This window comes from Zalophus californianus, chromosome 7 (genome assembly GCF_009762305.2).
Source record: "Zalophus californianus isolate mZalCal1 chromosome 7, mZalCal1.pri.v2, whole genome shotgun sequence".
Classification (NCBI taxonomy): Eukaryota; Metazoa; Chordata; class Mammalia; order Carnivora; family Otariidae; genus Zalophus; species Zalophus californianus.
Window position 1 is genome coordinate 50,256,298 of NC_045601.1, and position 25,612 is coordinate 50,281,909.

The following is a 25,612-nucleotide window of genomic DNA, read 5'->3' on the forward strand; positions in this document are numbered from 1 at the left end:
TCTGTTTTGTTACTTAAAATTCCACATGTGAGTGAAATCATATGGTAATTGTCTTTTTCTGATTGACTTATTTTGCTTAGCATAATACCATCTAGTTCCATCCATGTCGTTGCAAATGACAAGATTTCATTTTTTTTTTTTTTTTGATGGCTGAGTAGTATTGTATTTGTGTGTGTGTGGATACACACACACACACACCACTTCTCTATCCATTCATCTGTCAGTGGACTCTGGGCTCTTTCCATAGTTTGGCTGTTGTGGGCATGGGATGCAGGTGCCCCTTCAGATCACTACATTTGTATCTTTGGGGTAAATCCCTAGAATGCAATTGCTAGGTCATAGGGTAGTTCTATTTTCAACTTTTTGAGGAACCTCCATACTGTTTTCCAGAGTGGTTGCACCAGCTTGCATTCCCACCAACAGTGTAAGAGGGTTCCCCTTTCTCTGCATCCTTGCCAGCATCTGTTGTTTCCTGATTTGTTACTGGTGTGAGGTGGTATCTCATTGCGGTTTTGATTTGTATTCCCTTGATGCCAAGTGATGTTGAGGGTCATTTTCATGTGTCTGTTGACCATTTGTATATCTTCTTTGCCAATGTCTGTGTCTTCTGCCCATTTCTTGATTGGATCATTTGTTCTTTGGGTGTTGAGTTTGATAAGTTCTTTTTAGATTTTGGATACTAGCCCTTTATCTGATAAGACATTTGCAAATATCTTCTCCCATTCTGTCAGTTGTCTTTTGGTTTTTTCGACTGTTTCCTTTGCTGTGCAAAAGCTTTTTATCTTGATGAAGTCCTAATACTTCATTTTTGCCTTTGTTTTCCTTGCCTTTAGAGACTTGTCTAGCAAGAAGTTGCTGTGGCCAAGGTCACAGAGGTTGCTGCCTGTGTTCTCCTCTAGGATTTTGATGGATTCCTACCTCACATTTAGGTCTTTCATCCATTTTGAGTCTGTTTTTGTGTATGGTGTAAGGAAATGATCCAGTTTCGTTCTTCTGCTTGTAGCTGTCCAATTTTCCCAATACCATTTGTTGAAGAGACTGTCATTTTTCCACTGGATATTCTTTCCTGCTTTGTCAGAGATTAGTTGACCATAGAGTTGAGGGTCCATTTCTGGGTTCTCTATTCTGTTCCATTGATCTGAGTCTATTTTTGTGCCAGTACAATACTGTCTTGATGATTACAGCTTTGTAATAGAGTTTGAGGTCAGCTTTGGTTTTCTTTTTCAACATCCCTCTAGGTATTCAGGGTCTTTTCTGTTTCCATACAAATTTTCGGATTATTTGTTCCAACTCTGTGAAAAAAGTTGATGGTATTTTGATAGGGGTTGCATCGAATGTATAGATTGCTCTAGGTAGCATAGACATTTTCACAATATTTCTTCTTCCAGTCCATGAGCATGGAACGTTTTTCCATTTCTTTGTGTCTTCCTCAATTTCTTTCACGAGTATTCTGTAGTTTTCTAAGTACAGATCCTTTGCCTCTGTGGTTAGGTTTATTCCTAGGTATCTTATGGTTTTGGGTTCAATTATAAATGGGATCAACTCCTCAGTTTCTCTTTCTTTTGTCTCATTGTTAGTGTATAGAAATGCAACTGGTTTCTGTTCATTGATTTTATATCCTGCCCACTTTGCTAAATTCCTGTATGAATTCTAGCAATTTTGGGGTGGAGTCTTTTGGGTTTTCCACATAGAGTATCATGTCATCTGCAAAGAGTGAGATTTTGATTTCTTCTTTGCAGATTCAGATGCCTTTTATTTCTTTTTGTTGTCTGATTGCTTAGGCTAGGACTCTAGTACTGTGTTGAACAACAGTGGTGATAGTGGACATCCTGTCATGTTCTTGACCTTAGGGGAGAAGCTCTCAGTTTTTCCCCCATTGGGAATGATAATTTGCTCTTGACTTTTTGTATATGGCTTTTATGATATTGAGGTGTATTCCCTCTATCCCTACACAGTGAAAAGTTTTAATAAAGGATGCTATACTTTGTCAAATGCTTTTTCTGCATCTATTGAGAGGATCATATGGTTCTTGTCCTTTTATTAATGTGTATTACATTGATTGATTTACGGATGTATTACATTGATTGATTATGGATTGATTTATGGATTCCTTGCAGCCCAGGAATAGGTCCCACTTGGTCATGGTGAATAATCCTTTTAATGTACTGTTGGATCCTATTGGCTAGTATCTTGGTGAGAATTTTTACATCCATGTTCATCAGGGATATTGGTCTGTAATTCTTTTTGGTGGGGTCTTTGACTGGTTTGGGGATCAAGGTAATGCTGGCCTCATAGAAAGAGTTTGGAAGTTTTCCTTCCATTTCTATTTTTTGAAACAGCTTCAGAAGAATAGGTATTAATTCTTCTTTAAATGGTTGGTTGAATTCCCCTGGGAAGCCATCCAGCTTCAGAAGAATAGGTATTAATTCTTGTTTAAATGGTTGGTTGAATTCCCCTGGGAAGCCATCCAACCCTGGACTCTTGTTTGCTGGAAGATTTTGGATTACTGCTTCAATTTCCTTGCTGGTAATGGGTCTGTTCAGGTTTTCTGTTTCTGCCTATTTCAGTTTTGGTAGTTTATACATCTCTAGGAAAGCATCCATTTCTTCCAGATTGCCTAATTTGTTGGCATATCATTGCTCATATTATGTTCTTATAATTGTATTTCTTTGGTGTTGGTTGTGATCTCTCCTCTTTGATTCATGATTTTATTTATTTCGGTCCTTTTTCTTTTTGGTAAGTCTGGCCAGGTGTTTATCGCTCTTACTAATTCTTTCAAAGAACCAGCTCCTAGTTTTGTTGATCTGTTCTGTTCTTTTGGTTTCTATTTCTTTGATTTCTGCTCTAATCTTTATAAATTCTCTCCTCCCACTGGATTTAGGCTTTATTTGCTGTTCTTTCTCCAGCTCCTTTAGGTGTAAGGTTAGATTGTGTATTTACCTTTCTTGTTTCTTGAGAAAGGCTTGTATTGCTATATACTTCCCTCTTAGGACCACCTTTGCTGCATCCCAAAGGTTTTGAGCAGTTGTGTTTTCATTTTTATTTGTTTCCATGAATTTTTTAAAAATTCTTTAATTTCCTGGTTGACGGATTCATTCTTTAGTAGGATGCTCTTTTTAACCTCCATGTATTTGAGTTCTTTCCAAATTTGTGATTGAGTTCAACTTTCAAAGCATTAAAATCCAAATATATACAGGGAATGATCCCAATCTTTTGGTACCAGTTGAGACCTGAAAAGCTCTGTAAATGAAATTTTAACTCCACTAATGAGAATTTATTATTATTTTATCATGTCTTGTAAAGTCATCAATTATCACATGGAAACTTTTTTATCTTCTGTGAAATCTACTTATATATGCTTCCATCTTACCTTCTTTTGCCTTCTGGGTGAAATATAGGAGCCCTCTCAGAAAACTTCCTTTCTCACAACTTGATTTTTCCCACTGGTTTTAACATACACCCAAGTCTCTCCCACCCTTTAAGATACAAAGAAAACCAAAAACCTGCCTTGAGCTTACATCTGCAGCTTCTACTCTTTTTCCTCTTCTTCAAAGCCAGATTTCTTAAAAGATTGCTGTAATTTTTTTTAAAGATTTTTTATTTATTTATTTGACAGAGACACAGCAAGAGAGGGAACACAAGCAGTGGGAGTGGGAGAAGCAGGCTTCCCGCCGAGCAGGGAGCCCAATGCGGGACTCGATCCCAGTACCCTGGGATCATGACCTGAGCTAAAGGCAGACACTTAACGATTGAGCCACCCAGGTGCCCCAAAAGATTGCTATAATTTGACAACTCCATTTCTTTACCTCCTACTCATTTCTCAGCCCACTCAGCATTCAATTCTGACCCCATCATTCCACTATTACGGCTCTTGTAAAGATTTTCAGTAAGTTTCATGTAGCTAAAGCCAGTGTATGTTTTTTTGGTATTCCTTTCACATACCCTCTTTGAACAGCCATTGTTCTATCGACCATTCCTTCCTTCTTGGAGCTTCCAGTCCCCTTGGCTTTTCTCCTCCTCCTGTGTTTCTGCCTGCTTGCTTTCCTTTGAAGCTTTACTCTGTATTTTCTCTCTAAATGAATGAGTTCCTGCCCATAGGATTACTACAGATAACCAACAAATTTAAATTTCCAGTTCAGAACTCTCTTAACCTCCAATCTAGATGTCTGTTTGGCATTTCTACTTGAATGCTCAAAAGCACCACAAGGTCAATATTTTTCTTTGTGGGGGGAGGGGAGAGGAGGAGAGAGAATCAAACAGGCTCCACGCCCAGCACGGAGCCCAGTCCGGGGCTTGATTTCACAACCCTGAGATCACGACCTGAGCCAAAATCAAGTCAGACACTCAACTGACTGAACCAGCCTGGCGTCCCATAAGGTCAATGTTTTTAAAATCAATTCATGATCTCACAGCACACATTTGCCACCAGTCACCCAGTGTACTCATACACACAAACATACACGCCCACACATAGAAGCCCCTGTGGTTCTCTTTTGGTTTTCCTTACTTCAGTGAATAGTACCACCATCTCTCTGTCACTGAGTTACACAAGTCAGAAACATGGGATTTATTTGTAACACCCACCTGATTCCCTTACTGCCCATCCTCTGGTTCCCAGTTCATTACCAACCAAGTCCTGTCACTTTTTTGTTTCCTAAATTACCCACATCTCTCCATTGTTTTCTCTACCTCTACCACCACAACCTTAGGCCAAGCTGTCATCGTCTCACCTAGACGTCTATCCTAGCCTTCTTTCCACCCACAGTAATTTCCACCTCTTTTGCTTGGTAATCAGGGAAAATCCTTACTCTGTTCCTAGTTAATTCCTACTCTTTCTTCTGATTTTTAGCACAAAAAAGCCTTCCTGATCTCCCTGACTAGTAAAAACTCCCAATTATATTCCCTTTATCATACTTACCCCAGTTATAATTTTATTTTTCTATATGCATTTGATGAATATCTGATTCTAACTCTAGACCCTGTGAGGGAAGAGACTATTTTTTCCTCATAAATACTTGATGAATAAGTAAATAAATGAATTAAATGATTGCCTAGGATATGACTGAGGTATAAAACTCAATAATTAAAACAGAAATGTTTTTATTTAAAAATACAAAAATTTAAAGTTATTTTGATGGGGATCAGAGGTTTGAATTAGTTTTATTTTCAAATTATGAAGTCTTTGGGGGGAATTAATAGAACAATAGGACAATACTCACGAATAGTACTCAGGAGTTTGGAATAATAAAAATTAAAAAAAAAAAGCAGGCAATTTTGATGTACATGTTAAATATGACATTTCTTTCTACAGAACCAAAAACCCAGAAATTGAGTCATAAGAAAGGAAGTACTACTGACACTCTTAGAAGAGTACTCTTAACACAAGCAAAGGTAACTATGCTAAACATACTTAATGTTCAGTGGAAGATCCATTCTTACCTTAGATTTCAGTTAGATAATTGATAACTTTGTGTCTCAATTTTTTTTAATTTTATTATATATTTTTGCATCATTTTATTTACATATCTTTGAGACAACAAGAAATTGCCTAATTTTTTTTAGTTTTTTTTGTTGTTGTTGGGATCTAAAAGATTCTTATATGTAAATACAAATATTACAGAGAAAGTGAATATGATAGCCAAAATGTGGATTATGAGGATACAAATACATTAACTGATTACTGGCAAAATCAGAACAATCCAATGACAGCAAAGCTCAAGTAAGTGATTTTTGATCCCACCAAAAATATATCCTTTTTCTTGGTTTATTACTTTTTCATCAAATATAACATTGATTTTTTTCAGTTCATTTTACTAAGTAGCAAAGGAAAGCAACATTATTTACTACTGAAACTAAAAAATTATAAATATCTTTATTCATATACTAAAAATATGGTAATACTTAGAAATATATGATTATGTTAAAAAGGGTTTACATTAAACATGTATCCTTAGAAATAGGTGACAAATCACTTCCATATTGGCTACATTTCATTAATATTAACCACATAAATATGTTTTAGCATTTCTATTTTAAAACTAAATACTTCTTAAAAACTTACATTTTTAAATCAGTATTGTTGAATTACAAGTTATTTATATTAAAAAATAAGTACAAGTGTGTTGTGAACATAAATCAATACTTTGGGGGAAATGGTTAATGGATCTGGAAATCAGAAAAAAGATTTAAAAAAAATAGGTTCTGTTTTTTCTAAACCCTTCAAGATGATCTATATTTTCATTCATCTTTCAGATACATGTTGTGCTAGGGTAAAATACAGACCCACAATTTCAAATCTTTTATAAACTTTAGCCAAACTAGTTGCAAATACATTGCCTGCTTGTTTGCCATACTTCCAAGAAAGGTCAAGATAAATGTCCATGTGGTGTAAATATCAACTCTCCAACAAGACTTATTTTCATTACTTGGGGTTTGTAAACTAAAGATCAACTTATGGTTTGCTTACAGATTATATCAGATGTTTCTACATATACCCAGTTCTGATATCTTGAATTATTAGCATGAAAAGAATGTTAATAAAATACTAGTTTCTTCTTGGGTCTGAAGAGATGGTACTAGTTTATCATGTATTACTAAACACATAAAGCAGATTATCTAAGTAGGAATAAGTGATCAAAAGAAAGAAAATGATTGCTTATTTATCTTTTTCTGGCTATGTGTTGTTGTTGTTTTTTGTTTCTTTTTTAATAGAATCAATTTGCAGCAGTAAATACCCCAAAGAAAGAAACTTCTCAGATTGATGGACCATCTTTAAACAATACTTATGGTTTCAAAGTCAGCATACAAAATTTACAGGAGGCAAAAGCTTTACATGAGGTAATAAAACTGCAACAGTAAGGATACATACACTATTTAACTCTCATGTTTCATTCTGTGGCCAAGTATGGACATTTCTTACTGAGGCAGGAATACATTGAATTCTGTACCTGTTAATCTTCATTTTGTTATTTATATATTTATATAAAATAGAGAAACTTTTATTTTGGGGCTTTTTTGTGGGTTTTGTTTTGTTTTGTTTTGAGAAACTTAAAGTAGCCATCAGTCACTGAGACTGCTTTTTGGTTTCACAATTTTCACAAATCTTATAGCTGAAATTTGGTTTATAGAGGCTAAAATTAGAAAAGCTTTTATAACTATTCTGTATGTTATTCTGGGATTGTTATTAAGATGTTATATCGTAAATGAGATACTATGTTTTCTGTTTGGTTGGTTCAGTGGATCAGTGCTTGCTAATTCATTTGCTACGATTCTGTTGTTCACATAATCTCTATAACCCAGTTACCTTCACAGCACAGAACATATGCCAAAGAGTAGGAAGCCATCTTATAAAAATGTACATCCATCACAGGATGGACTAAAGAATATGTACGAATGGGTCACTGAAAATTTATCTGTATTAAAGAAAACACAACTCAGAGCATATATCTGACAGGCAGTAAAGGCGGAAGTTAGAGTATATTTTCACTGTTTATATCTGTGCTATCAGTATGTTCATTGTTTATACCTGTCCTGGCCACCACTAGCAGTGTGGCTATTGAGAATTTAAAATTTGCCTTATCCATCTAGGAAGTGAATTCTAAATTTTATTTAATTTTACATAATTTAGATTTAAAAATGGATACTTGACTCCTTTTTTAGAAAATTTTTAAGTATGTTTGGAACTTAGGTATTTAAAACTACTTTTTCAATTGTAAATTTTACAATAATACAGACCAAGTATTTCCGTATAAAAGTTTAAGCATCAGCATTGAAATGTGCTGTAATGTGAAATGTAAAATGCACAGATTTTGAAGACTTAATAGGAACAAAGAATGTAAAATATCCCATTAGTAATTTTTTATATTGATTACATGTTGAAAGGGTGATATTTTAGATGTAGTAAATGAAAATATTTTTAAATTAGCCTATTTTTACTTTTTTTAATGTAACTACTAGAAAATTTAAAATTACATGTGACTTTCATGGTATTTCTATTGAACAGTTGTTTTTATGTCTTTGCCCTTAGAGCACAAAATTTGATTTTTTGTATTTTTGTTTTCAAGTCAGTTCTGTCTTAAACTGTTCTAAGGACGGATGAGCATAGACTAAGAAAAATTCAAATATTGTCCTCATTTTTACCTAAATTTAAACTAAGATATGTGCTTTTTTAGAGATTGGAACATAGTCTAATTCCCTAATTATTTGAACATTGTTTCATTCAACAGCATTTAGTTCCTCTTCATACCTACTTGACCCACTACTATATCCCCTGAAGCCTAGATAAATAAAGTAATAAACTCAGGAATACATATCTTATGAAGTACACACCCAAAATAGAAAATAAAAATGCTGTGATAAAATTATTAAAGCAAATTTGATAGACCTTAGCAAAGACTTGTTACATTTTATTATCTTTATTATTTGAAGGATTATTCTCTTATGCTCTTATTTTATTTCTACGTAACCCCATTGCAGAATCATGCACCCTCTTGAACTTAAAATCACTTGGAAGGTCTGGTAGGTTGCTCACAGCTTCTTCCCTCTGCAGGTGTTCATCTCAACATATACTCCAAACTGCCACCTGGTGGTCATATTGGGAATGAGCCAAAAAAAAATCTGCACTATGTATGCTGTTCCTTTTTCTGGGGAATTGTGTCCATAGCATTTTTTCCTCTCTGTCCCATGCTGCGCTAATTTCTCTTTCTTTGGCATATAAATACTCAATGCAGAAGAGAAGGATTATAATCCTCAACCCCCTTTGTCACCCACCTCTTTCTTAGTCACACTCAGTAAATCTCTCCCCCATCTCTTCATTTCATGCTTGCTTAAAAAAATGCCCCTAAGATCATAGTGCATTTTATATCAAGGAATAGAAAGGCAAAATTTGAATGTGCAGTTTGGCCTACTAAATAAATAAATCAACCTCCACAAATCTTTTGACCTGAAATTGTCTTCAGTCTTCTTTATAGTCTGTCCACTTGTTCATCCTTTTCTAACCTGTTTTTTGGTTTGGTTTTGTTTGAGTTTAGGGAGAGGTTTTCCAGTTTACATTTTTTAATTTACCAAATTAATATGTGATTATTGTTAAAAAAAAATTAAACCTGAAGAGCATACATTTAAAAGTAGAAATTCTTTCCCTTAGCTCCCCATTTTACTTACTTTGATGTTTTTAATATTTAGAAACAGTATATATTCAAGGAAAGTGGTAGATTTGTGGATATTTGTTTTATTATGCTTTATATATGTACAATTAATGTTCTTTACATTTTAAAAAGTAATTACAAATATACTAATGAATGCATGCAGTATTACATGTATATGGTAGGCATGAATCCAACCTGTGTTTTATTTTTTTTTTACCCAGAGTTTCTACTTATTTTGTCTTGGTTTTTAAAAAGAGAACTAAGGATTATAGTTCAGAGTTTTTATTAGCGTAGGAATATAAGTGTAAAAAGCAAAATACTTTTTTTGCATGTACGTTAAAGAGAATGTACATGGGCAAAAATCTAGCTATTGTGTTGTTAATGCCTTATAATTCTTAGGATATTTTTTCAGGAAGAACTATAATTAAAAACTTGCCTAGTACATACAGAAGTGAATTGTAGTAGTAGAGAATTCATAGGAGTTTCAAAATAAAATACATCTTTCTTTTTAGTTTAAACTATAAGTGAAACCATAGTTAACTGGGTAGAAAGTAAAAAGTAACAGACTCTGACTCAAATGTACAACCACTTGGACTAGTCAGTCATTCTCTTTCTCAACAGTTGAGAAACTTGAGAGGCACTGCATGTATTTTAGAGAAATTATTTTAAGTATATATTGTCACTGAGAAATTATAGCACAAGCAGTTTTTCTAAAATAAAAACATGAATTGATTCGATCTAATCTTGGAAGTAAAAATCTTTAGTTTTAATCTGCGGATTATTAAATCGGTGATTGCATCCTTTATGGCCATTTTTTTCCATAATTTTACACATAGTTCCTTGGAGTCTTAGTGAAACATTTCTTTCAACATGTCTCAAAAAGTTGTCTGAAATCATCATTTTTATTTCCTTTTCTAGATACAGAATCTTACCCTGATCAGTGTGGAATTACATGCTCGAACTAGACGAGACTTAGAACCAGATCCTGAATTTGACCCAATCTGTGCTCTGTTTTACTGCATCTCATCTGACACTCCACTACCAGATACAGACAAAACAGAACTCACAGGTGTAATAGTGATTGATAAAGACAAGACAGTCTCCAGCCAAGGTATTGTTCATTTTCATTAATTTTGTTCCTACCCACCCTAGGATGAACCTTTTAATGGGGCAGTTTCTGTGCTGGAGATCTAAACCAAGCAAGTATCAGGAGCTCCTTTTTAAAATGTGTGCTGAAGTAAGAGTAGGAAGTATTGTGTATAGCTTTGTCCTGGATTCATTATTCTTACTTGAATTATTGTCCGAAGTCAGAAGCACTTCATAGGAAGCTATTAGTAAAATTTCCAATTAACATATCTAATTTGTTCTGAATACTATTTTATAAAATATCTATTGATAATACTGAATTAAAATGATTATCTCTAGGTTGGGTGGACAATCTTATGTATGCATTGCTGGTATTTTGCTGCTAATAGAGAGTTTTTCTTTGCTTTAAAGCAGTTACTGGTATAAGTTAATGAATTGTAAGAGACTTTTAAGATACATTCCAATTTTATTTATATCTCTTCCTAAATATACACATTTTTGGTTTAGACGTTCTTCACAGAGTATATCACATAATAAGTGTTCTGCAGTTGAATAGTAATATGTGAATTCAGTCAACTGAGGAGAAAGTCTTAGCATAGAACGAAACCATATAGGAATTTGCAGTTTAATCAGTGGTGTGCTTGAGCTGGCTTGTACCAGTTCATAAGCCAATTGTTAAATTTTTGTGAATTTTCTGAACTAGTTGATGTCATCTTGGTAGTTTGAAATCAGCCATGGTGGGGAGTCTTTACATTATGGAAATAAGCACTGCAAATCAGGGCTTTTTTTTTTTTTTCCTTGAGAAGTAGTTATAAACTTTTTTTTTTAATGTTTTCTGAGTTCTAAACCAATATTTCAAAAAAGTGGCGTGCAATCTGTTCATAATTAAGGGCTATGTGGTGCATACTCTTTTATAATACATAGTTCCTTAAAAATCAACATACCACTGATTAAAATACTCTCTACTAAGCAAAGTTCTTTCCATAGGAAGAGTAAAGACAGAAGCAAAGTAATAAAATTTCTTCTTGGGTGACACATTATTACTTGAGGAATTTGGTGAATGTAGACTTTTCAGGAAAATAATTTAAAAAATGAAATTTGAATTTTCATTTTCATATTAAACTAGAAAACCTTTAAGAAAGTTTTCAAGAAATTGAGTTAATTATTTACTTTGGGGAACACTGTTAATTTGAAGTATTTTGGTAGCATAATTTCACTCAAAAGTAAGGGATTATATTACACAGTTACATGTAATAAACATTTTGCTTGTTTCTTAGATATCAGGTATCAGACCCCATTACTGATTAGATCTGGAATTACAGGACTAGAAGTTACCTATGCACCTGATGAGAAGGCACTTTTTCAAGAAATTGCAGATATAATAAAAAGGTATTGTTTTGTATTTTCTGATTTTTCTGGTTTTTGTTCAGAGTCCTTTCTTGCTATTGATTAACATGGGTGAAGGTAGGAAAAAGGAAGAGAATCCCTTCCTATGGCCCTTAAAAGTTATCCTTGGAAAGATTTTGCCCTCACCTCCTACAACCGTTTCCATTTCCAGCAGATTAGGGATGCCAAAAGAATATTCTATTCTCAAGATTGAAGGGTCACTGAAAGAAATATTGACTTAACCTCTGACTTTCCCAGTTGGATTTTTAGCATGATTTTTCTATGGTGGTGAAATAATGGGTACTAAATTTAAATTGTACTATTCATTAAATAGGCTTCTACTTTGGGAGCCAGCCATCGTTTCAGTACTTTTTTTTTTTACTTAAATGTTTTCTGAGGTCTAAACCAAGTTTCCAAAAAGCCTTGGCATGCAATCTGTTCATAAATATAGGATTATGTGATACATACTCATTTGTAATACATGGTTCCTTAAAAATCTCTTTTGATCATTTGATAGTTGGCCTGGATGGTTGATAGTAAAATCTTGTCAAAATTTATGAAAAGGATTTTTTAAAACAAAAGTATTTTAATTTAAAAATAAAGTAATTAAATCTTTTGCATTTTCTTGAGACTGTAACTTTTGATAGCTATGGACCCTCTTATTAAATGCTTCACTTTTCTGTAATGTCCTTTATATGTTATTCTAAACAACTCCCTAAAAGATTATTTCATTCTTTCAGCCCATTTGTTGAGTACCTACTCAACATAGGCTTTAACAGGATAAACTTTGGAGTCAGCTACCTCTGTAATTTTTTTTTTAAGAACATGGCTTTTATTGTATGCTTCTATATCTATATTTTAAATATGTATATCTTAATGAATAGAAGATGTTACTTGAAGGACAGGGTTTTTTTAATTTTAATTTTTATTCCAGTTCATTAACATACAGTGTTATATTAGTTTCAGGTGTACCATATAGTGACTCAACACTTCCATACATCACCTGGTGCTCATCACAGCAAGTGCACCCCTTAATCCCCATCATCTGTTTCACCCGTCCCCTCACCCACCTCCCTTCTGGTAACCATCAGTTTGTTCTCTATAGCTAAGAGTCTATTTCTTCGTTTGTCTGTCTCTCTCACCCCCCACCCCCCGCTGCCCCTTTTCTTGTTTGTTTTGTTTCTTAAAGTCCACATATGAGTGAAATCATACTGTATTTGTCTACCTCTGAATGACTTATTTCACTTTACATAATACTCTAGCTCCATCCATGTTGTTGCATCTGTATTTTTGTCTTGAGCAAGTACTTATCTCTCTAAACTTTAGTTTCCTCATTTGTAAAATGGGTAATAGGTAGGAGAGTTAAATGAGGGACACCTGGGTGGCTCATTCGGTTAAGTGGCTGACTCTTGATTTCAGCTCAAGTCATGATTTCAGCTCAGGTCATGGTCTCAGGGTTGTGAGATTGAGCCCTGCATTGCGCTCTGCACTGGGTGGGCGTGGAGCCTACTTAAGATCTCTCTCTCCCTCTCGTTCCATTCCCCCCCCCCGCAAAAAAAAGGTAGAAGAAGAAAGTTAAATGAGATAATGTACATAAAACTCTTGGCCTGGTCAATACATAAATGTTTACTCTGTGTAAGGTATAGTGCTAGGTGCTAAATATAAAATTGAATAAAATATAAATGCATACTTTCAGAGTTTTACTCTCTTTATTTTTCTATTCTTAATATTTACCACCTCAGATGGCAAACAAAAAAGTAGTATGAAGTGATATTTAAAAAGTTAAACCAAATTCATTGTCTTGTCATTCTTCTCTTTCTATATTCCCTTGAACTATTAATAATATTACATTTTTCCTAGCCTCCCTAACTTTAAATATAAGCTTTGATTTCTCCCTTTTTTTCTTCCTTCCACTTATATATTACATTTTATCCATTTAACCTCAGAATTATGTTTCAAGATCATTCCTTTCCCCCAGCCCTGACCCATTGCCACTGCCCTTAGTTAGAACCCCCATCTCTCTGGTGTCCAGATGTTAATGGGTTACTTAAAATTTTAGTTGTGAAGCAGCTTTTTTCTGCCTAAGCAAATAAATTCATTTCATATTTCTGCTGCTTGTGTTTTCTCCAGTTTTTGTTTTTCCTTCACCACTAATCCCTTCACCCACCTTGTTCTTTCCATAACTTTTAGAAACCAGATAAATTAGATATAACTCATCAGAATTGAAGAACAAGTCACAAAGATTTTGTTATTGTCACCAAATGTTTTCACAGAAGAAATGAAATCCTTGGGATTTTGAACTTGAGACATGGTTTAACAGCTTCAACAGTTTCTTAAGACAAAATGGCCTGTAGGTCAAAAAATAAATATACATAATAGATCTGAAAAATATTAAAAACAACTAGCCAATTCTTCAAAAGGAATAAAATCTATTTAATCAATTAAAAGAAGCACAGAATAACTTTTTTTTTCCAGCAGTCATCTCTGAGCACTAGCAATTTATAAAAGACAACTTTTTAAAAATAAATATATTTTCAGGGCACCTGGGTGTCTCAGTCGGTTAAGCGTCTGCCTTCGGCTCAGGTCATGATCCCGGGGTCCGGGGATCGAGCCCCGCATCCGGCTCCTGATCAGCGGGGAGCCTGCTTCTCCCTCCCTCTGCCTGCCGCTCCCCCTGGTTGTGCATGCACACGCTCTCTCTCACAGATAAATAAATAAAATACTTTAAAAAATAAAAATAAATATATTTTCAAAACATCAAAAAGTAAGTGTACTTAACCAACTCTATTATGGTCAGGTGCCACAAAACAGCAAGTAGCTGACTGGAATAATAATTCTTGCAGTAATAAGGTGTTTTATGAATCAGAGAAATTCAGATGAAGAAATCAGAAGAACTGTCTTTATAAGGTTTATCAAGGAAGAGCTCTATAATCATCTGGCATCCTCTTCATGTACCTGTGCTTAGAAACGTGTGCAGTAGGAACTGCAGGATTCTTCCAAATTCTTCTCTGAAAATCAAGGCCAACTGTGGCCGCATTGTAATGCGTATTCTGAGTTATTCTTGGTACTAAAGCAGTCAGCTGCATCGGTTCTTTCCTAAGTGTATGGGAATCCTTCAAATCTCCTATTCCTGCTAATCCCTAGAGCCACTTGATACGATATTTCTGCCCCAGTTTCTCAGATTTAGACAGTACATAGTTTTTGGCGAGATGCACTTGTCATTCAGGTAACTGCCCTGAAAAGAGTTTAACATTGGGGCGCCTGGGTGGCTCAGTCATTAAGCGTCTGCCTTCAGCTCGGGTCGTTCCCGGGGTCCTGGGATTGAGCCCCGCATCGGGCTCCCTGCTCCGCGGGAGGCCTGCTTCCCCCTCTCACACTCCCCCTGCCTGTGTTCCCTCTCTCGCTGTGTCTCTCTCTGTCAAGTAAATAAATAAAATCTTTAAAAAAAAAAAAAGAGTTTAACCTTAATGGAAGAATTGATGAAATTGCTATCAACAAAGATATATTAACATATTAGATGTTATGTTAGAAAACTAATGAGCAGGAAGAGTGTTGGGAGACCTCTCTTTTCTTGAGTGCCCTAGGATCTTTCCGGACTTTTGTTTAGTATTAGTCTACCTTTTTAGCCTTTGATCTCTGAGACTAAGTATTTGCCTCGTTGTTGTATATTGCCTTATTTTCTTTTGCTTCCCATGCTCCTGTCTTACCCCTGGTCTTTGTTCTAGAATTACCAGCCATGTGGCACTTTCTACCAAGAAAACACTTTTTTATAGGTTGGTGAAAAGATCCATTTGGCTGTTCTATTAAGTTAATCAATAAGTGATCATTAAATTAAGTGGTTTTCTCAGAAATTTCAACCCTATTTGTATAGAGAAAAACACATGGGTAATATATACATTATCTTTTTCTCCTGACAAGTTTGAGGACTACTCTGTGGTCCATGGTATAATTGTGGATCACAGCAGATTACCAGATGTTGAAATTTATATTATAGAATGTATTTTGTTAGGGCCCTTAAGGAATAGAGATCATAAAAAGAATGCTGTTGCAGACATTTGAACCTAGTTCTTTTGACATCACCATTTAAACTTTTCAGGATTAAAAGTAAGGACTTTTTTATGACATTCTTATTTTTGTTGACTGAGTGAAAACTAAAGCCATTCAACCCCATCATTTTAAGAAAGCAGCTGTGGAAGTATGATAAAATATTAGCAAACTGGTTTTGATCTGCTTTTGATCCGTTGTTATACCACAGACTTGCAGAGTAGCTATATATAGCTTACATCAGTAAATTAGTATAATCCTATGCTACAGACTTTGGATGATACTTCAAGTGTTAAATGACACAATCTGGACAAGCTGCACAGCCCACGGTAGCAATTACAACCAGTGACATAAAACCTAACTTTGTAAGTTTTTGTTATCTTTCACTCTGCTTTTTGGCTTTTATAAATAAGACAGTAGAGTAATTTGGAGCTTCCAATTTGGAGCATGATTGTAGTTTTTGCTCTCAAAGTTTTTGTTGTCAAATTGTGACGGTAATTTTCTGTCTTCCTTATGCAGTTTTTCCACTGAGGTAAATCTACAGGTTTATTTTCCCTTATACTATCACCAAATATTTTTCTATGGTGGTCACCATGAAAGTACTAAGAGGAGCCACAAAGAGGCTGTTTCTGAGTTGAATGCACATTGTCAGTCCAGTATTACCAGTGCAACTATGTGACTGCAATGAGCACATTTTTCTCCTAGTTTCTAATGCTTAGCTTCCCCACATTAGCCTCACCCCTGTTAATATTCCATTTTTCCATTAAACTGAGTCACCTCTTAAGTTTAGAGGACAAGCTTGTCATTACTAAGGCCTTACTTCACATGAGGACCAAATCATTACTAAAATTAAGTGGGAAAAGGAAGACATTTTCATTTTCTTTCTCACCATTAAAACTGCTTAAGACAGTATAGGTTAGCGAGAAGTGGCAACAAAATGATCTGGGGGCGATCTTTTTCGGAACAGTGTCCACACGTGCCCTGATACATCACCCTGCCCCTGCCCACGTGATAGTCTCAATCGTATGCTCACTCTAATACTTCAGTGGTAATGCCTCTCTCCCACCCCAGTTTTTTTTCTTGCACCCCAGTTTCTATCAGCTTCTTTCCTAAATTATATCAAATAAATAGCCTTAGTAAAAACTATGATCACTTTACAAAAGTAGCTTCAAATTAGGAACTCTAATCGCCCTATTCTTTCCTATATAGAAATTCTATAGGTACCACTATATCATCTCTTCTCCATCTGAAAGACATAATAGATTTTTATTTTTTGTACTTTATATCATGAAGAAACCATTCTTTTGATTAAAGGTTCAAATGTGTGGTCCTTGTTTAATTTTTTCATTCCTTTTAGGTATGATCCTGATATTCTGCTGGGGTATGAGATTCAGATGCATTCCTGGGGTTACCTCTTACAAAGGGCTGCTGCCTTAAGTGTTGACCTATGTCAGATGATCTCTCGGGTGCCAGGTATGAAGCATTGTGAATATTTTATGGTTCAACAACAGAGCAAATTACAAAGTAAATAAAGGCAAGATGTTTAAAAAGTACTATTCTAATTTTTAATACTAAATTGTGTAAGTTCTAGATATATCATAACTCCATTATGGACAAATTCAAAAATTAAGAAAAGTAAAAAAAAAAAAATACCCCCATCTCACTGCTATATAGGCAGTTGTTTTTTTTCTTTCAGTCATTGCATATGTCTATCTAGGTCTCTTTTTGTATAGCTTTAATCATACATATATCCCATTTTTTGTTATGCTTCCTTCATCTTGCATCTTATAAGTATTTTTCTATGAGATAGTCTTCTTCATAATCATTATGGAACACATAACATTTCTTTGGTTGATGTACCATAATTTTATTTTGTCTGCTTCTATGTTTTATCCTTTTGGGTTTAAGGAAGGAGAAGATGGTAGAGGAACACTAACTATTGATTTTTATTAAGGTATCAGGCTAAAAACTTGCATGAATTTTGAAGGCTGTTTCCCACAAATCTGATTCTCTTTGAAGGAGGGGAGCAATAATAACAAGTTTATAAAGCACTTTTCAGAATTATGTTTTTCTTAATAACCACAAAATTTTTAATAACTTGGTTTTAAAGTCACAAGTCTGACTAGGACAAAAGAGCATATATTTTGGGTATATTGGTGAAAAGTAACCAAGAGAACTCCTGGGAGAGGTTATGACTTCAATACAATGTCTTAAGTGTTAGTAACTTTAAAAGGAAAGGCTGAAGCTAGAAGATTCAAGAACAGTAAGTATTTTGATCTTTGCAAAAAACTTGGAATAAAAGGCAAAGATAGTTTTTTACTGCACAAATCTTTCGTAGCTTCTGTGTCCCTTGAGAGCTGGGAATAGTGGTATATCTCAATTTTTTTAACATTTCATTTGGATAGGTTTTTGAATATTCATGAGCAGCAACATGAGTGTTCAGGTCTACTCATTAATTATTTTAATTAGCTGTAACAGGTAAGGTATATGACTTCAGATCAGAAAAGTGAATGAGGGGCACCTGGGTGGCTCAGTTGGTTGAGCGGCGGACTCTTGATTTCTGCTCAGGTTATGAATTCGGGGTCCTGAGATCAAGTCCCACGTGAGGCTCCTTGCTCAATAGGGAGTCTGCTTGAGGATTCTCTCTCCCTCTCGTCTACCCCTCCCCCCAGTCGTGCATGCGCTTTAAAGTAATTTTTTTTTTTTTAAGATTTTTATTTATTTATTTGACAGAGAGAGACACAGCAAGAGGCAACACAAGCAGGGGGAGTGGGAGAGGGAGAAGCAGTCTTCCTGCCAGCAGGGAACCCAATGCAGGGCTCGATCCCAGGACCCTAGGATCATGACCTGAGCTGAAGGCAGACACTTAACGACTGAGCCACCCAGGTGCCCCTAAGATAAGTTTTTTTAAAAAAAAGTGAATGAGAGCTCTTGCCCACTTATTTATTTATTTAAGTAGGTTCCACACCCAGCATGGGGCTTGAACTTACAACCCTGAGATCAAGAGTCACATGCTCTACCAACTCAGAGAGCTCTGGCCTTTTTAGAACACTGCTGAAACCATTTTTATGAGGCAACATTGTGCAATAGAAAGGGAATGGTTAGGGAGGCAGTATAAAGAGCATAGATTCTGGAGAAAGATTGCCAGGGTTCAAATCCTGGCTATCCTCCCTAGCTATGTGATGTCAAACATGTTACTTAACCTATTTATACTTCACTTTGTTCATCTGTAAAATGAGGGTGATAATAGAACTTCTCTCATAGAGTAATTGTGAAGTGCTTAGGACAGTGCCTAAGAACATAGTAAACATTATATAAATGTTAAATGAAATAAACTTTCAAACATCATCTCTTTAAAATAAGGAAAGAGGGGGGCGCCTGGGTGGCTCAGTTGTTGAGCATCTGCCTCCAGCTCAGGTCATGATCCCAGGGTCCTGGGATTGAGCCCCACATCGGGCTCTCTGCTCAGTGGGAAGCTTGCTTCTCCCTCTCCCTCTGCCTGCTGCTCTGCCTACTTGCGCTCTCTCTCTCCCTCTCTCCTCCTCCTTCTTTCTCTCTCTCTCTGTCAAATAAATAAAATCTTCTTAAAAAATAAAGAGGGATGAGTGTGTATGTACATGGTCTCTCAAATCAGGTAACCCTGATTTACAGTACTGTTCTGTTACTGTATGACCTGGGCCAAGATAATAACTTTTTTTTTTCTTAAAGACTTTATTTCAGACAGAGAGAGCAAGCGAGCACGAATGGGGGAGAGGGGCAGAGAGAGAAGCAGGCTCCCAGCTGAGCAGGGAGCCCTGTGCGGGGCTTGATCCCAGGATGCTAGGATCATGATCTGAGCCAAAGGCAACACTTAACCGACTGAACCACCCAGGCCCCCCAATAATAACATTTCTGAGTAGAATTTACTACAATACAAAATGAAAATTATACTAGCATTATAAAGTGGCTAGGTTAAAATACTACTGTATGCATCTTAATTATGCATTTAAAAGATTAAAGTTAATGAAGCTCATTAGCCCCCCCCAAAAATAAATAGAGTGACTAGGTTAAAAAAAAAATATATAAAGTTCTTAGAACATGATAGACATTCAATATATGGTAAATATGGGTGGCTCAGTCGTTAAGCGTCTGCCTTCAGCTCAGGTCATGATGCCAGGGTCCTGGGATCGACCCCCACATCAGGCTCTCTGCTCAGCGGGAAGCCTGCTTCTCCCTCTCCCACTCCCCCTGCTTGTGTTCCCTCTCTCGCTGTGTCTCTCTCTGTCAAATAAATAAAAATAAAATCTAAAAAAAAAAAATAATAAAAGGGCCCTGAAGGGGGAAATTTCATGTTAAAATAAATAAATATATATATAATTCCAGATCCTCTTTTACATTTTTATTTTATTGTTATGTTAATCATCATACATTACATCATTAGTTTTTGATGTAGTGTTCCATGATTCATTGTTTGTGTCTAACACCCAGTGCTCCATTCAGTACGTGCCCTCTTTAATACCCATCACCAGGCTAACCCATTCCCCACCCCCCCTCCCCTCTAGAACCCTCAGTTTGTTTCTCAGAGTCCATAGTCTCTCATGGTTTGTCTCCCCCTCCGATTCCCCCTTCATTTTTCCCTTCCTACTTTTTTTTTTAATTAACGTTTGTATATACCCAGTGTTATATAAGAGAAACACATTTTAATTTCTATTCTAGGTAAAATCATCACCCAAGAAACTATACTCAGAACCTTATTCTTCACCTAGTTGTCCATACAAAATTAGCAGAATTTCGTTCTGAATATGACCATCATTAATTGACGTCAACAAATTTTCAGAGAGTTGTTTAGGTTAAAAACTCTACCATGTTTTCCAGGAAATGACCAGTGTAAGAATAAACATATCCTAACACCAAAGAAATGCTGTCGTGTTAGGTGTCATAAGAATAGCACCAGCAATTGCCAAATTTAAAGTGAAAAGGGTTTATTATTTTTAAAATATGTGTTTATACACATTTTTATTATTTAAAAAATACAATTTTCAGAGACATTTCACAAAATTCTCTCATAACTTAGAGGAAAGAAAATTGTTTTAATCAAAATAATGACTATTCTCTAAGCCTAATAAAAAAGAGATGATTACATTTCATCTTTAATCTCTTTAATTTTTATTCTCATTTTTATTTGGCATAATTTGCTTGGAAATTTGGTTTCTGTGAGTCCTGAAGCAATCTGTGTTCATTTCTGTAGATGACAAAATTGAGAACAGATTTGCACCTGAGAGAGATGAGTATGGATCAGATACAATGAGTGAAATAAATATTGTTGGCCGGATTACACTAAATCTGTGGAGAATCATGAGGAACGAGGTAACGTGCTTCATCTAAAATTTTATTGGAAATAAGAGATTAGGATGGTATAACTATTTTAGTGATTGTAGAGTATTAGTATAATCTATGTAACTTATGCTTCTTTGTGAATTATTTTTGTTATACCTAAGTAGAGCTACAAAACTAAATACTACATATTCTAAAATGCAAAGCTACAGGACTATTTAATGTTACTGATATGTTTTAATTTTGTTCCATTTGTGTCTATATAGCAGTAGCTAGAAAAGTCTACAACTATCATAAAGTTTTATGTTGTATGCGTCGAATGTTGTATAATTTCATCATTTTTTGCACTCAGTGCTAGATGAATTCAGCTTGGTCTTTCTGATTTAGTAAGTAAGAAAAATTTAGTCTACATAGGAAGGAACCAAGGATATTTAAAAACTGCGTCAGACTAAGAAGGTAAATTGGAAGGACAGTACTTGGAAATAGTTAATAGCAGCTTCCAGTTGAGGCTTTGGGGGTCCAGATAAGGATTTTTGGTAGTATAAATTTCAACAAATGATCTTATTTACAATCACTCAAAGAAATAATTCTTTAACTAAACATGTAAGATCATGGGATCTTAGACCACCATATTTGCATCCTTGAAGTTGCCTGATTTCTTTTATTAAAATGTAAAAAGATACCTACTGTAAATTGGTCTATTCTCAGATTTTGGACTTTGGATAATATCAGGTAAGATTTTTATATTTAAAAGAAAGCTGTATTCTTCAATCGCTTCTCCTATTTGAAACTACTTTCTCATTATATTTCTATTATACACTCCTATTCACTATGATCTTTCTTGCTCTTCCACATTTCTGTAAAACATTTGACTTTCCAAGCATGCCCTCTGCAATTCTTTTGGGCACCAGCACACAGTAATTCTTTCACATAAGGAATTAGGTTCTTTATATAACATTCAGATGTCCTTATTTTTATTTCCTCTCTACACCATGAGTCTAAAGTTATGCTCCCATTTCATCTAATTTGAAAATGTATAATATATGTAACTGCTTGAGGGTAATTTTATTTTAGTGTTTTCTTCTTAAAATACTATCAGAGCACAGGGAATCCCCAGTGACTTCAAAATAATTCCTAATGACACAGCATAGGATATGGAAGGTATAGAGATTGTGGTGTATTTGGTTTGTACATTCCATCTTGTATTTCAAACTGCAGTCTCTGATATTGTCTGTGATGAACACATAAATTGAATATGTAAACACAAAATTAAATTATTGAATCTTAGTTTCATCCCTGAAGATCCAAAAGGCAGCTGTACAATTATCCACTATTAACTTAAAATCACAAATTGAGGAGTAAATATTTCTTCAAAGTTTAGAGCTTTCTTTAGTCCTTACTCAAAATTCAGGGTCAAAGGCTTTCTCTAATTCTAGGTTGAATATACAGCATATCTGATCTTTATTTGTAAATATGGGAACAACTGTGAGAAAGTTATGAGTTGGATAGCTTACCTGCCCCCCTTCCTAGATGGGCCAAATTGGAGAGTCACTTTTTTTTTCTAACCCAAATTTGGAAATTTCCAGGAAATCCTGAATGAACTTTGGGAAGTTCTGTCTTATATCTCAAGTTATTTTGGAACTTTAAGGGTTATTACTTTGGACAGAAACTGGCCCTGAGAATTTTCATATTAGAGATCCTCAAACTATTTTTTCTGATCTAAACAGTTCCAGAGGCTCCTTTTTAATCTTTATTTCTTTTATCTGTATCTCCCTCATGAAACTTAGCAGTTTCTAACTGTATAATTGTTTTTGGTTTTTTTTGTTTTTTGTTTTAAGATTTTATTTATTTATTTGACAGAGAGAGAGAGATAGCGAGAGAGGGAACACAAGCAGGGGGAGTGGGAGAGGGAGAAGCAGGCTTCCTGCTGAGCAGGGAGCCCGATGCAGGGCTCGATCCCAGGACACTGGGACCATGACCTGAGCCGAAGGCAGACGCTTAACGACTGAGCCACCCAGGTGCCCCCTATAATTGTTTTTAATATGCTCTTTATTAAAAATAATTTGTATTCACTATTAAAATGAATGCGGATGAGTATGTAAAATGAAAGTGAAATCCTCTTGTTCTCTCTAGAACATCTCAACTGTTGCACTCCCCCAGTATAGATTACAGTTGAATGAATATCTTTTCTTCTATACCTTGTTTGAGTTTTTAAAATTTTGTTTATTTATTAATATACTAGTTTTCACTGTCCTGTTTATTTTTTTTAAGATTTTATTTATTTGTGAGAGAAAGAGCACAGTTGGGGGAAAGGCAGAGGAAGAGGGAAAAGCAGGCTCCCCCCCCTGAACAGGGAGCCCAGTGTGGAGCTCAGTCCCAGGACCCTGAGATCATGACCTGAGCCACCCAGGTGCCCCTCACTGTCCTGTTTAACATAAAATTACTACTTTTCTCTCTGGACTTTGAATCCTCAGTAACAAACACAGTGCCTCTTAAATAGTGCTCATGACATACTTGTTGACTGCTTAAATAACTCTTCCCCCAGAAGATGGTGTTTAGAATTCTGGGTATCAGCTTAATCCAGGCCTTTCAAGAATTTGCCAAGTACCAAATATTTATTCATTGCCATCTCTACTGCACAAATTTGAGGCTGGGGTTAGATCAATCAGGTCTATGGTTGGGGGGCACTTGGGTGGCTCAGTCAGTTAAGCGTCTGCCTTCGGCTCAGGTCATGATAGCAGGTCCTGGGATCGAGCCCCGCATCGGGCTCCCTGCTCGGCGGGGAGCCTGCTCCTCCCTCTCCCTCTGTCCCTCCCCCTTCTCGTGCTCTCTCTTGCTCACTCTCTCTGTCTCTCTCATAATAAATAAGTAAAAATCTTTGGGGGAAAAAAAGTATAGCCGGTTCCTCTATTTTCACAGGCAGAGAGCAGACTATACGGTTGCAGGTGTTGGTAGATAGGTGGATGGTCAATGAGAGTCTGTGGAAGTTCTCTTCTGATTGCCTCAGTTTTCTCAGTAAAAAAGCAGTCAGTGTTCTCAACTGAGAATAAGCATAGTGGAGGGACTTTTTGTTATCAGGAGAATTCGTGAGCAGTTAATTAGAAAATATAGTATAAAAGCTAGGTAGCACGGACAGCCCATTTGCGATTCGCATCAGAAAAAGCGATAACCTGCCAGCTCTGTTCAACTCACAGGCAAAGGGTTATAGCTTTGTGAAAAAATAATCAGTCAGTTACAGAGCAGGAGAGAGGCAAAGAAAGAATTGGTATGTGCAAGGTTGTGATTACAATTGTGCAATTTGAGCTAGATACGGGAGGTTGGGGTACTAGAGGGAGTAAACCACAAGGATGGGAGATGGTGTTCAGAGAATAGGATGCATGAGATTATGGAGGGGGTGATTACTGGTGGTAATAGAACTTGGAGTATGATCATGGGAGTGGGTGGCTAAGGTGGGACGGAGCCAGTGACGTGTGAATTTGCCTCAGACCTAGCTCTCTGGTAGCAGTGTGGAAGAGGACAAGATTAGAGGTAAGGAAACCAGTGAAAAGATTTTTGGGGTAGGTCAAATGAAAGTTGGCAGCTGTATAAGGATTCAAAAAACAATTTAGAGGATAAATCCACAAGAATTAGATGTACAAAAAGATGAAGAGGAGGTGTCAAGAATAATTATCAGGGTTCTGGCATAGATGATTTAAGATCACAGTTAGGTGAAAAAATACAGGACATGAGGTATCAGATAACCAGGTGAAGATAGGAAAGTCCCAAATATGTAAATAGGAACGTAAACAGGAGGATGCCTGGGTGGCTCAGTTGGTTAAGTGGCTGCCTTTGACTCAGGTCCTGCAGGATCCAGCCCCGAGTCCGTCTCAGGGAGTCTGCTTCTCCCTCAGCCCCTCCCCCTTCTTGTGTTCTCTCTCACTCTCTCTCAAATAAATAAATAAAATCTTCAAAAAAGGGGGAATGTAAATAGGAAAGTCCCAAATATTAGGTAGAGGTCTAGATTAGAGATAGAGCCTGGAAGTCACATGAGAGTGGATGAACTCACCAAGAAGGGAATGGAGAGAGTGATCAGGATTGAGCCAAAAGACATTTTTGTGAACGAAAACATTTTGAGGAGTAGACAGAGGAATTAAATCCTAAGAAGCAGTCTAAGATGAAGAACCAGAAGAGAACACTCCCAAGAGAGCCACTAGGAAAGTCGGATGTTTCCACACAAGCATGTAAACCTCCCATTATCTCGGTTTGGCAACATCAGAATCTGTTTCTAATATTCCCTATTACAGTTTTAGTTTGTCAATAAGCATGTCAGGTGCTTTTAAATAAGACAGTGTGATGGGCAATGAAGATTATATAGAAGTAGAATAATGTACTCGCTCCCATTCATATACTGTTTTATCATTTATAAAGCACTTTTACAGACTTGGTCACTTTTAAATTTTGATAACAAACTTGCAACATAAATAAGACAACAGAGTAGTGAGGTACTATTCCAAATAGAAAAAACTGAAGTTCACAGAGATTTAATGACTTGTTGAAAGCCTCATTAGCGGGCACCTGGGTGGCTCAGTTGGTTAAGCGACTGCCTTCGGCTCAGGTCATGATCCTGGAGTCCCTTGATTGAGTCCCACATCGGGCTCCCT

The 25,612-nt window shown here is 35.9% G+C and overlaps 1 protein-coding gene across 6 annotated transcripts in view; it reads left to right on the forward strand.

Moving 5' to 3' along the window:
* Positions 1–25,612, forward strand: part of REV3L (REV3 like, DNA directed polymerase zeta catalytic subunit) — a 177,266-nt gene that overhangs the window by 102,167 nt on the left and 49,487 nt on the right. For 5 of the 6 annotated variants that reach the window (XM_027601338.2, XM_027601333.2, XM_027601334.2 and 2 more), the window contains 6 exons: positions 5,312–5,391; positions 6,712–6,837; positions 10,062–10,254; positions 11,507–11,618; positions 17,017–17,132; positions 20,887–21,005. In XM_027601338.2, the coding sequence (XP_027457139.1) occupies positions 5,312–5,391; positions 6,712–6,837; positions 10,062–10,254; positions 11,507–11,618; positions 17,017–17,132; positions 20,887–21,005 (746 nt within the window). The remainder of the gene's footprint in view (positions 1–5,311; positions 5,392–6,711; positions 6,838–10,061; positions 10,255–11,506; positions 11,619–17,016; positions 17,133–20,886; positions 21,006–25,612) is intronic. The other variant, XM_027601335.2, reaches the window with a different exon arrangement.